This window comes from Cervus canadensis, chromosome 12 (genome assembly GCF_019320065.1).
Source record: "Cervus canadensis isolate Bull #8, Minnesota chromosome 12, ASM1932006v1, whole genome shotgun sequence".
Classification (NCBI taxonomy): Eukaryota; Metazoa; Chordata; class Mammalia; order Artiodactyla; family Cervidae; genus Cervus; species Cervus canadensis.
Genome location: NC_057397.1, coordinates 51,881,520 through 51,893,745, shown reverse-complemented (window position 1 = coordinate 51,893,745; position 12,226 = coordinate 51,881,520). Strand labels below are relative to the sequence as shown.

Genomic DNA, 12,226 nt, shown 5'->3' with positions numbered 1-12,226 from the left:
GAGTTTATGTGGTTCTATTCGTTTCTGTAGCAACACGTGGATACCAAAAGCACTCTTGTAATTTTTCTTAAAAATGCTTAACTTGGCAATGACAAAAAATAAACAACAGAGGGAGGGATTGTAAGGAAGATGACTGTATCTAGGTGTTGGTCTGGGCTGGGCTGCAGGAAGGGACCTGAGTCAGCATGGTTCATTATTTTGGGAGGCTTCCGATTATTCACTTCCAGAAACAGCTTCCCTTTCATTTCTGCCAAGTCCCTCTGCTGCTGAGCGTGTGCTGTGTGAGAGCCCACGTGTGTCCCGGAGGCATATGTGTGTCCCACGGAAGAAATGGGCTGACTACCCAAGACAGCCCACTTTTCTCCATGGCTCCATCCTGTCCCTTCTCACTTCCCAAGGACTTCCCTCCTTCAATTAATTCTTTCTCTCCTAGGTCATCAGTTTCTTTCTTCATTGGCTCAATCACAAAAGTGTAAAAAAATTATTTCTTCTCTGTATTGGAAAAAAAAAAAATCTTTGCAACTCATATCCCCTTATAATTACTACCCACAGCCCTCTTCTTCTTCACAGTAAAACTTCAAAATAAGTTAGCTGCACACATTGATTCTTCCTCTCTTCCATTCATTTTCCAACCTACTCCCATCCGGCTTCAATTCCCATTTTTGCAAAGAAAATGATCTCCACAGTCACTAAGTCACTTAGTTGTCAAAGCCAGTGGACATCTATCTGTCCTGATGCTACTCAGCTTCCAATAGGACTTCAACACAGTTGACCATTCTCTGCTCTTGGTTTTCAGGACCCTGCCCTCACCAAGTTTTCCTCCTGCCTTTGGGCTGCCTCTCTCCAGATGCTTTGTCGGTTCTTCATCCTCTACCTCTATCTAGATGTGGAAGCACCACAGCCGCCTTCTCCTCTTTACACTCTCCCTGGATGATTTCATCCATCCCACAGTTTTACATAGTATGTGAACGCTGAAGAACCCTGGTCCTGATGACTCCTGTGATTTTCACATTCATACATGTAATTGCTCTCTTGACACTTCCACACAGATATTTAATAGACATCTCAAATTTATTCTTCTAAACTCGTTTCTCTCGAACTTTTCCATTCTCAGTAAATGACACCACTTTTGAGCCAGATGTTCAAGTCAAACACCTGTGAGACATCCTTAATTTCTCTTCCTTAAACCTTACCTCATCTCCTCCCCATATTCCACCTATCAGCAAATCACATCAGTTTTATTTTCAAGATATATCTTTAATTGTTCAACTTAATCTCTATATCCACTTCTACCTCCAAATTGTCATCATCACTCATACGGACTATCACAATGGTCTTCCTGCTGCCACTCCTGCTCCTGTACATCCTGCACAGAGCAGACGCAGAGTTTATTAAAAAAAGAATGAGAAAAACCAGATTATATCATTGCCCTGTATAAAGTCTGTTAATATTTCTCACTGCTCTGGGAATAAATTCAAACCAACCCTCGCACGGTTTGCGTGGTCCCGTATGAACTAGCTTGTCTTCCAGTTCTCAACCACCTCTTTCCCCCTCACTCTGCTTTAGACACATTGGCCTCCTTGATGTCCCTCTAACATATCAAGCCCTTTTCTGCCTCAGGAACTTTGCCTCTGTTCTTTCTGCAACATTACCTCCCATATCTTCACTGATTGGCTCTCTTTCATCCATTAACACTAACATTGTTGGTATTTCTTCAGATATGTGTTCCTTGCCTTTACCCCCAAACCTCTTGGTCAAAACATCTTTTTTTCTTGGAAGCACTTACCATTATTCAGTTAACTTGTTCATCCGACGGCATGTTCTGTGTCTTTCACAGATAGAATGTAAGCTCCCTGAGGGCAGAATCCTTGTCTGTCCCCTTCACTATTGATAATAGACCTAGCAAGGTGTCTAGGATGAGAGCACCCAATAAGTATTTGTTTGATGAATTCATTCAACAGCTCTGATTAGAACTCCCTACTATGTGCCACCTGCCGTTCTAAGTTCTTGACATTTATCTGTGAATAAAACAGAACACAGATCCCTAATATCTTAGTGGGGGAGATGGGCACTAAGACATAGTCAGCAAAAATATAGTATGTCTGAGGGCATGGCAACCCACTCCAGTATTCCTGCCAGGAGAATCCCATGGACAGAGAAGCCTGGTGGGCTACATGTGACCATGGGGTCGCAAAGAGTCAGACATGACTGAAGCAACTTAGCCCACAAAGCTGATTAAGTGCCATGGAAGAATTGTTTCTGGGTGAAAACTTAGGATATTCTCCAGTCTCTTCCCTTCGTGTGAAAAGTGGAAAAGGCATGTGCTTTGCACACTTGAAACCTTGGCTTCTAGAGATGAATGATGACATTCTGAGCAATTTACCTCTTTTAAGGCTCAGCTCCCTTAACTGTAAAATAGAATAATACCCACCTCTCAAGGCTGGTGTAAAGAACAAATGAAATAATACAGATTTGATACTATCTCATCCCTTCCAGCCACCCACCCTCACCCTATTACTCCAAGGGCAGGAGCCAAATGGTGCGGTATCTCCTCCCTCTCTGAACCCCTAGCATGCTTTCAAACAAAATCAACCCACATTCCTGAAAACACTCAGTATATCTGAATAAGGACAGGGTTGGCCAAAAGTTCGATTGGTTTCTTCTGTTACATCTTATGAAAAAACATGAACAACTTCGTGGCCAGCCCAACATGGGGGCAAACAAGTGTCCGGATAACTTCAGAGCAATCAAAGCTACTTTTACTCAGAAATAATGCTTTGTAAACATTTTTCTAATTGTAGTTTTCATTTATTTCTATTTTTGGCTGTGCTAGGTCCTCATTGCTCCCCACACTTTTCTCTGGTTGTGGCAAGCAGGGGCTACTCTACAGTTGTACTGCAGTACTTGGGCTTGGCCTTGCAGTGGCTTCTCTTGTTGCAGAGCATGGGATTCTAGGGCTCTTGAGCTTCGGTAGTTATGGGGCTTCGGCTCAGTAGTTGCAGTTTCCAGGATCTAGAGCACAGGCTCAATAGTTGTGGCACACGGACTTAGCTGCTCCACTGCATGTGGGATCGTCCCAGATCAGGGATCGAACCCGTGTCTCCTGCATTGGCAGGCAGATTCTTTACCACTGAGCCACCAGGGAAGCCCAGAAAATAATGCTTTTTAAAAGATAAGAGTGGGAAGTCCTCACCTTTTTTGAACAATTATTTCCTCCTCTTTATCATTTAATTCCACTTTTACAGCTCCTACTGTTAAAGATGGAAGGGTGTGCCATCCATATAGTCTTTCTTATCATATGCAGAAGTAAAATCACAGAGAGTTATTTTATAGGAGGATAGAACATTTATTTCAATGGAAACACTAATCTTTATTTTCATCATGCTGAAGTGTGTGGTTACAAATGATTTTCAACAAAACACTATATAGAATAAGCAAAAAATAAGTTAATACAATGTAAACCTTACATACAGTTTCATCAATTACCAGGTTTAGGAACACACAAGCCATTTCAGACTCTGGAGCTACATTTAGTTAAAAATAAACAACTGCAAACACTCAAACCTTATCAACCCCAAGTAAGACACTAAAGAGCTATTCAAGACTTCTTCCAACCCATTACACAAATACATTTTTATTTTTGGTTACAGTCCCCTGCTATGCACAAGACCATTGGAATGCTGTTAACAATTACACATTTTTGAAGAACGGCACAAAGCGAAGCAAGGAGATAGCATGCCAGCCTTACAGAAGCTGTCTTGAAAGTGCAAACTGCATTTTCTCTTCCTGAACCACTAGGATAATAAGCACGGGTACCTCGGACGACAAGGGCAGGGTCACGAACATGCTTTCTCTATCACACCGGTGGGACATTGACTCGAACCAGGCCTCCACGCCTTTGAAGATACCTCCTGTTTTCAACAGCGAACAGGCTTTCAACTAAATATAGTGCAAATCAAATACCGAGGAGCAAAGAACGACAGAACCAGGCCCGCCACCGGTCGACCCCGCGGCTTCTCCACCGGGCACCGTTCCGCACCGGGCAGGGCAGGCGGGCCCACCCCCACCCCGCCCCAAGCCACATCGTCTCTTTAGGTTTTGATGTGCTCGGTGGTGCGGCGGAGCGAGTGCAAGGCCACCACGCAGCAGCCCCGCAGCAGGGCCCCGATGTTGTACAGGGGATCCGTGCCCCCCCTCTGAGTACTGAACGCCCACAGCACCGTGGGGACCACGGGGGCCCCCACGGCCAGCAGATCCACCAGGAAGCTGCGGCTCCAGTAGCGCCCGGCGATGCCCCCCGCGCGGGCCAGTGGGCCCGGGCCGTCTGGCCTCACCTCCTCCGCCGCCGCTGCTTCCGAGCCCGCAAAATCCAGCTCTCTCATGAGGCGGTTCCCACGCGCCTCGGGCCCGGCCGCGGGGGACGGGGTCTCCACAGGAGACAACAGGATGGCCGAGTTGGGATTCCGGGGAGTTAAATCGACCACGAAGGCGGAGATGGGCTCCGGGAAGCTATCGGTCGAGTCGTCCCCGGACTCCTCGTCGGGGGTCGCGGCGCTGGAGGAGGGACAGGGGTCCTGCAGCCGGAGCACGTGCCGGAGGAGCTCGGAGAAGGCCGGGCTGTAGGGCACCACGTCGGTCTGCACCGCCCGCTCCGCCACCGCGCGGCGCCCTCCGCGGCCCGCCGCCGCCGCCTCGCCGCCCAGCGCCACGACCTCGGCGCCGGGCAGCTCCGGCTCCGGGATGGCGCCTGTCACCAGCTCCTCCAACACATCCTCGACGGGGGCCGCGCCGTCTGCCCCCAGCAGCTCGCTGTCGGCCCCTTCCTCCGTGGCCGGCTCCTCGGAGGACAGAGCATCCTCCGTCGGCCCCAAGGCCGCGCCGAGGACCAAGCCCTTCTCCGGGGACTCACAGGGGAAGTCGAGGCACAGCTCGTCCCTCAGCGAGCCGCTGTGCGCCATCTCCATGCTCTGCAGGAGCGACTCCAGCTTCTTGTTCTGAATGTTGATGTCCACAAAATATTTCTGAATGCCTTTGTCTTTATCGGCCAGGCTGCTCCGCATCGTTTCGATGACCTGTTTGAGCTGCTTGATCTCCTTCCGGGCCTCCTTGAGGGCCAGCTGGGCCTCCACCCGGTGGCACTCCTCCTCGATCCAGTCCTCGCGCATTCGGGCCAGCTGGGACTTCAGCTCCACGATCTCACTCTCCCTAGAGCCGAAGACAAGCGAGGCTCAGGAAAAAAAAAAAAAGGCCAACTCTGACACCCCGCCTGGAGCCCATGCTTTCCCACCGGAAACACACAGGTTACGTAAGTTTCGGGTTTTATTTTCTTTCTTTTGAAGATATTAGCCCAGAACTGCCCCCTTTTAATTGTAAAATAGCTAAAATAATAACAGTAACTAGAATCAGAATAAAAATTTTGCTATGATTGTTTTTCTCTCCTTTTTCAAGCATCGTGCTTAGTCACTTAGTCGTGTCTGACTCTTTGTGACCCCCATAGGCTGTAGCCCACCAGGCTCCTCTGTCCATGGGGATTCTCCAGGCAAGAATACTGGAGTGGGTTGCCATGCCCTCCTCCAGGAAAACTTCCCAACCCAGGGATTGAACCCAGGTCTCCCGCATTGCAGGCATATTCTTTATGGTCTGAGCCATCTTTCAAGCATTATCCTCTGTTTAATACAGACAGACTAGTTTTATTGCACTTTGCCTTATCATGCTTTGTAGATATGTCTTTTACAAATTTGTGGCAACCCTGCTTTCTCAGACACTGGTTAGCATTTTTTAGCAATTAGGATATTTTTAAATTAAGGTTTGTACATTTTTTTTAGGTATAATGCTATTGCACACTTAATAGACTCTAGTGTGGTAAAACAACTTTTATATGTGTTAAGAAGTGAAAAATTTCATATAACTCACTTTATAGTAATTTGCTTTATTGCAGTGGTCTGGAACCAAACCTGCAATATCTCCAAGGCAGTCCTGTACTTAATATTGGAAATTATTTTATTAGAACACATTAGAGTCTCTTAGCCTGCTTTAATCTCCATAGCCTATTCTTTTGTATGTCCACAAAATAATTTGTGGAAGGAAAGTCCATATCACTTTTAATTATGTGTCAAAGGCAGAAGCCAGACTGATAAGCTTTAGCATTGCAAAACAGTTCTAATCATATTCCAATGATGACTTAAATTTTTTTTTTAAATCATAAAAAGTTACATGTTGCAAGGACTTTATGAAATGTTGATAATTCTCTCTCTTCTCAGGCAAGATGACATTAGATTCATCCTACACTGAAGGGAATGCTTAGTTTCTTCACAGGACAGTATTTCTAGATATTTGTCAAAAATTTTTTTCCTTACATACAGTTTCTTCCTAGTCAATATAAATGTATGTCCTCATTCTCTCAGTGAATATGACAAGACCACATAGTCAGGATCCTGAAATACTTGAAGAGATGTTGTATGTATTGCTTCTTTAAGTTTAGGTTTGACTATTCTCTAGTTTCACTGCCTTTCCACACCTCCCTCCCAGAGATTCAAACCATCCCAAAGATTCCTCAAAACATAAACCAAGACTTCCAGAAAGTAGGATCTGACTCATGTCACCGTCGACCCTGGTCAGAGCTCTCAGAAAAACCACCAAGAAAACCATCACAGGCAGAAAATCTGGCCTGTCCCAAGATGTCAAAGGTCTTTTCTCTGTGAGATAAGATCTCTTAAGCTTGGGCTGTTGTTTTTTTTTTTTTTTAAATTACCGTAACACTTGGCCAAGAATAATGAACCTTTTCCTTCAGCACAGAAATAGCTTGCAGGAATCACAATACACAGGCCATCTACTCTCTGACACAGACAAACAGGGCTTCATAGGGGCCAACTGTGTGTGACCCACTCTACTGGGAGTACAGCATTGTTCCTGCAAGTGTTCTGTCCTTTAAAAATAGCTCCGCACACACCCAGCTCTTCACGTCAAAGCTAGACACACCCAGAAAAAGCAGAGGGTCCCTTCCAACCCAGGAGGGTTCCCTGAACTCCTGAAAGAGTCAAATCACTCAGGATTATCAAATGACTTTTCTGAGAGCCTGATTTAAGAAATCCGACAAAAATTAAATGAAGTCATTTTTCTTCTTTTCTATAGCGTGGGTTCACATTTCACTTTATGGAAAAAGAAAGCGTTCTAAACCACAGCATGCAAGGAATGCGCATTCACCTCTCATGCAGTCGGCGCTCAGACTCCTTGAGCTTGGTCTTCAGGTGTCTCACCGTAACCTCTTTTTGCTGCAGAGGAGTCAAGTACTGCTCTGGATTTGGGGGTTTGACACCATGATTTTCACCACAGGACATGTACCTTCCAGACCGCCTGAAACAATCCAAGTAAATGAAATATTACTTTTTCTATAAAAAAGAAAAGTCAAGGCACAGCTTAAACAGCTTGAGAAGAAATGGCAGCTGTGTGCTGGGATCTTAAAGCCGAACAGTGAGTGGCCTCACTTTGATCCCTGGGTTCGGAAGATCCCCTGGAGAAGGGATAGGCTACCCACTCCAGTCTTCTTGGGCTTCCCTGCTGGTTCAGACAGTAAAGAATCCGCCTGCAATGCGGGAGAGAACTGGGTTCAATCCCTGAGTTGGGAAGATCCCCTGGAGAAGGGAACAGCTGCCCACTCCAGTATTCTTGCCTGGAAAATTCCGTGGACAGAGGAGCCTGGCAGGCTACAGTCCATGGGGTCGCAGAGTCAGACATGACTGAGTGACCTTCACTTCTCTTCCCTTCACTTCAGAAGGGGGACAGTCATCCACCTGCCACTCTTAGGACTGCACATAACTGGGAAGATTGGGGGCGGGGCTTTGTCAAAGGGGTGGGGCCAGGAGTGGGAGATTTTCTGTGGCTTAGGGACGATCTCCTGTAAAATAATGCACAATTGTCCAGAGACCCGCCTGTCAGTTCAGAGTAAGAGGCTGTTATGTTAAAGGACAATGAGTGGGGGCAGGAAGGGAGCGAGATGACCTTGGTTCCACACAATGTGCCACTTGCCTAAAGATCTTGATTGTTGTTGGTTGAATTCAGATTGTTCTGATATCAGTCCCCGATGTGAGTGTGCTGATTTGGTGGAAAGTTTCCTTCTTTAGAAGGGAAAACGGCTGGTCTACTCGCACCAGATAGGGTTTGTAAGAGAGGCGTCCGGTGCTCTGTGAAGCTTCCTTCACTGGAACCTGGCCCCTGTCAGGCCTGGCTGAGAGCGGGACATCCCTCCTGCTCTAAGAGAGCTGACTGTGAGACCTGGACGCCCCGGAGGAGGAGGAAGATGGAAGAAGGAGGGCTGGCAGCTTCTTCCCCAATTCAGGACCCGCGCCAAGCCCCTGCATCCGCCCTGCTGGCCCTGAGCCTGCGCTCCATCCAAGATGGCCCGTGCCCAGCATCCAGTTCCCAACTGGCCTGCTAGGGCCCATCTGGATGTGCAGTTCCTTTTTTCTGCAACCTCGTGCCTTCCAGGGACTAATTCATTCCTTGCCTGACCTTCAGATCTCATTTCAATTTCGCTTTTTCAGAGAGGCCTCCTTTGATCCCACCAAATGGATCCCGTGTCCACCTTTTTTTAAGACTTTTTTTTTTTTTATGCAGACTGTTTTAAAAGTCACTATTGAATTCATTACAGTATTGCTTCTGTTTTTATGTTTTGGCTGCAAGGCATGTGGGATCCTAGCTCCCTGACCGGGGACTGACCCCACACTCCCCTGCACTGGAAGGCAAAGTCTTTAACCACTGGGCCACCAGGGAATTCCCAGTTCTCAGCTTTTACATAGAATGACAGGTATTTGCAGAATAATCCTAATGCATTTCTGTCAGTAGATGGCTACTGTTTTTCTTCTCCTCTGGGCATCAGCACAGGGACCTCTGTTGTTTATGGCTCTACTCCCAGTGCTTCACACAGCACTGGACACAGCGTGGAACTCAATAAACATCTGGTGTTTGAATGAACCGGCAAACACACGAATGACCCTTCCCCATTCGGAGGGAAATGCGTAGGACCGTCCTACTGCTGCTGGGCCATTTCTCCTGCCTAGCCAGTAATTCCTGGGACTGCTGAACCTTATTAGAAACTGGGGCTCCCGTCCTTCCTGCAGCAGCCCTTGAAGGACTGTTACTGAGTGAGGGAAAGGAAAGAGGTGTGTCATATCGCAGAACAAGGCAGGGGATTGAGAGCTGGACGCATGCACGCTCAGTCTCTCAGTCGTGTCCGACTCTTTGCGACCCCACGGACTGTAGCCCACCAGGCTCCTCTGTCCTGGTGGATTCGCCATGCAAGAGTACTGGAGTGGGTTGCCATGCCCTCCTCCAGGGGATCTTCCAGACTCAAGAATCGAACCTGACTCTCCTACTTGGCAGGCAGAATTCTTTACCACTGAACCACCAGGGAAGCCATCGCAAGTTTTATATATATATGGTTTTTTTTTTTTTTTTCTTAAAGAGAAGCTTACAAGTAGGACAAACTAAGGACCATGGGCCGGGAGACAGACGGCACTCACCTCATGACAGGACTACAGTCACTTCCTTTGTAGGAGCCGGAGTTGCTGCTGCTGGGGGAAGAAGGCGCATAACTGGGGTGGATGTTCACGGGACTCAGCTGGTTCCTGCAAAGCATGGCCAGAAGGTCCTTCTCCCGCGGGGAGGGTGGGCTGTTGCCAGACTTGTAGGATGAAGCTCCATTGCTCCGCCCGTGGGGACCTCGACTGGGAGAGAAGCATGAAGCTTGTTAGAATCCCTGGGGCCGGGGATACCCAAGTGCGAACGTTCTATTCCTTCTTAAAGCTAGTCACCACCGAGGAAATCCAACCTATAATAGGGTTGAAAGGGGTCAACCCTATAATGATTAGAGCAACTTGGCTTTATGAGCGCCTTCTTCCCACCTGCCTGAGATATTTTCTCCCCTGTGTTGTCAGCACAGGGCTCCCTCCCTCTGCTGTTCTTTCAAATAGTTTCTGACCATAAAGCTTGTTTTGGATTAAACCCAGCTGCCTGCTAAGAACACAAACCATGTAAAAGGTTGCTTTGGTTTAGTTTCGTTCCAGAGGCTGTTTTAAAGATGTGGCGTCTATTTCAGTATACCTGTTTCTACTTTAAAATATTTGGGTTTTGTTCATGTTGGGTCAGAAAACTGGGGTGGATCATTTGGAGGATCAGGGAGAAGGAGTTTGCCCACAAGGAAGAAGGAAAAACCAGGACAGATAAATATAACCCACATAAATGTATCATCTATAATTTTAACCACCTATATGTTTTCTTTTTCTTTCTACTCCCAATGACTTGTGGTTCTTTTAGTTGCTGAGTTGCGTCCAACTCTTTTGGATGCTGTGGACTGAAGCCCACCAGGCTCCTCTGTCCATAGGATTTCCCAGCAAGAATACTAGAATGGGTTGCCATTTCCTCCTCCAGGGGATCTTCCTAACCCAGGGATGGCACCCACATCTGCATTGGCATTGGCAGGTGGGTTCTTTACCACTGAGCCACCTGGGAAGCCCCCAATGACTTAGCATGAAAACCTTTATCATTGAACTGCTGAAATATTACCCCTTTTGTTTCCCTGCCTCTTGTCTTGCCCTCTCAGCAAGGAGGCTGTCCCTCTGGTGAAAGCAGCTTTTCCAATGCGCAACTTGAGTGTTACTGGCCTCCTCAAAGCCATTCAGCTTCCAGAAAAACATCCAGACTCCTTAATACAGCTCACAAGGTCTGATCCCATCCCCACACCACCGCATTCAACCCATCCTCTCTCTGCCCCTCTTCCCCCCTTCCCCTGCATTCCAGACAATTTAATTTCCTCATGGTCCATGCTCTCCATCATCCTTTCAATTTTGAACTTATTTTCTCTATCTAGAAGTTCTTCTGCTCCCTACTCTGAGCCTCTGGATACCTCCTACTTCAAGATGGATGGGAACCTTCTCCAAGCAGCCTTCTCTGGACTCTTCCTCCTCTAGGCTGGTATAGTTGCCATCCCCTGGTGCTTCCCACCCCGCTGTGCAGACTTCACCATGGAACTTATCACAGTGCATCACCATGGTGGGCTTGTCTGTCCTCCCCACCAGACTAGGGTGTCCTGAGGGCAGAAATATAGCTTGTGCTCTTACATCCGCACTACCTCCCAGCACAGGTAGGTTCTCCCTAAATGACTGCTAAGTGAATAATAAACTGGGCTGAAATCCTGGCACTGCCACTTACTAGGAACTTAGCAAGTAAGCCACTTACTATTGGGGAGATGTGATAACTTTCACAGAGGTGATGTGGAAATAAAGAATGCATGTTGAATACACTGGATAAGCTGTTAAGGGCAATTCAACTGCAAGGTACTATTTTTGGATAATCTTGTTTGAACTTTCCTGTTAATCTAGTTCCATAGATTTGACACTCCCTAGTGTTAGGAATGTGGCTTCCCAGGTGGCACCGTGGTAAAGAATCTGCCTGTCAATGCAGGAGATGCAAGAGATGTGGGTCTGATCCCTGGGTCGGGAAGATCCCCTGAAGAAGGAAATGGCAACACACTCCAGTATTCATGCCTGGAGAATTCCATGGACAGAGGAGCCTAGTGGGCTACAGTCCATGGGGTTGCGAAGAGTTGGACACGACTGAGTACACATACATACAAAACAGTGTAAGGAACGGGCTTTCTTGGTGGCTCAGTGGTAAAGAACCCACCTGCCAATGCAGGAGAGGCAGGTTTGATCCCTGGGTTGGGACGATTCCTTGGAGAAGGAAATGGCAACCCACTCCAGTATTCTTGCCTGGGAAATCCCATAGACAGAGGGGCCTGGCGGACTAGAGTCCGTGGGGTCGCAAAGAGTCGGACACAGTGACTAAACAACAACAACAACGCGATGTAAGGAAGCATCTTAAGAATGCAGAAATTACTTAAATAGGATAGTACATCTATGTCAGGAATATATCTTGATGACATTACAAGGAAGTAAAAGGGAAAACGATACTCTTCATAGAGCAGGGCTGCTTTTTGACAGTCTCTCTTTGCAATTTTGATTGCAAGTGTATCCAACAGACACATCTCACTAAGAAACACGAATGAATGTCAGTATAAGTGTGTGCACTTGGGGTCTACTTGGCTCCAAAATTGCAATTACTTAAAATCTAATACAATTTGAACTAGCACTCAACCCAGTAAATCACATATAAATGAAACATCATGAAATTCTAAAGTTAAAAAGTTCTTTCCTTTTGAAATCATCCAAAT

General features: G+C 46.9%; 1 protein-coding gene across 13 annotated transcripts in view; it reads right to left on the bottom strand.

The window, feature by feature from the left end:
• Positions 1-3,325: 3,325 nt before the first annotated feature.
• Positions 3,326-12,226, bottom strand: part of SYBU (syntabulin) — a 122,141-nt gene continuing 113,240 nt past the window's right edge. For all 13 annotated transcript variants that reach the window (XM_043483629.1, XM_043483619.1, XM_043483625.1 and 10 more), the window contains 3 exons: positions 9,519-9,722; positions 7,204-7,353; positions 3,326-5,205 (listed from right to left, as the gene is read on the bottom strand). In XM_043483629.1, coding sequence (XP_043339564.1) covers positions 4,092-5,205; positions 7,204-7,353; positions 9,519-9,722 — 1,468 coding nt within the window. In that variant the 3' untranslated portion in view covers positions 3,326-4,091. The remainder of the gene's footprint in view (positions 5,206-7,203; positions 7,354-9,518; positions 9,723-12,226) is intronic.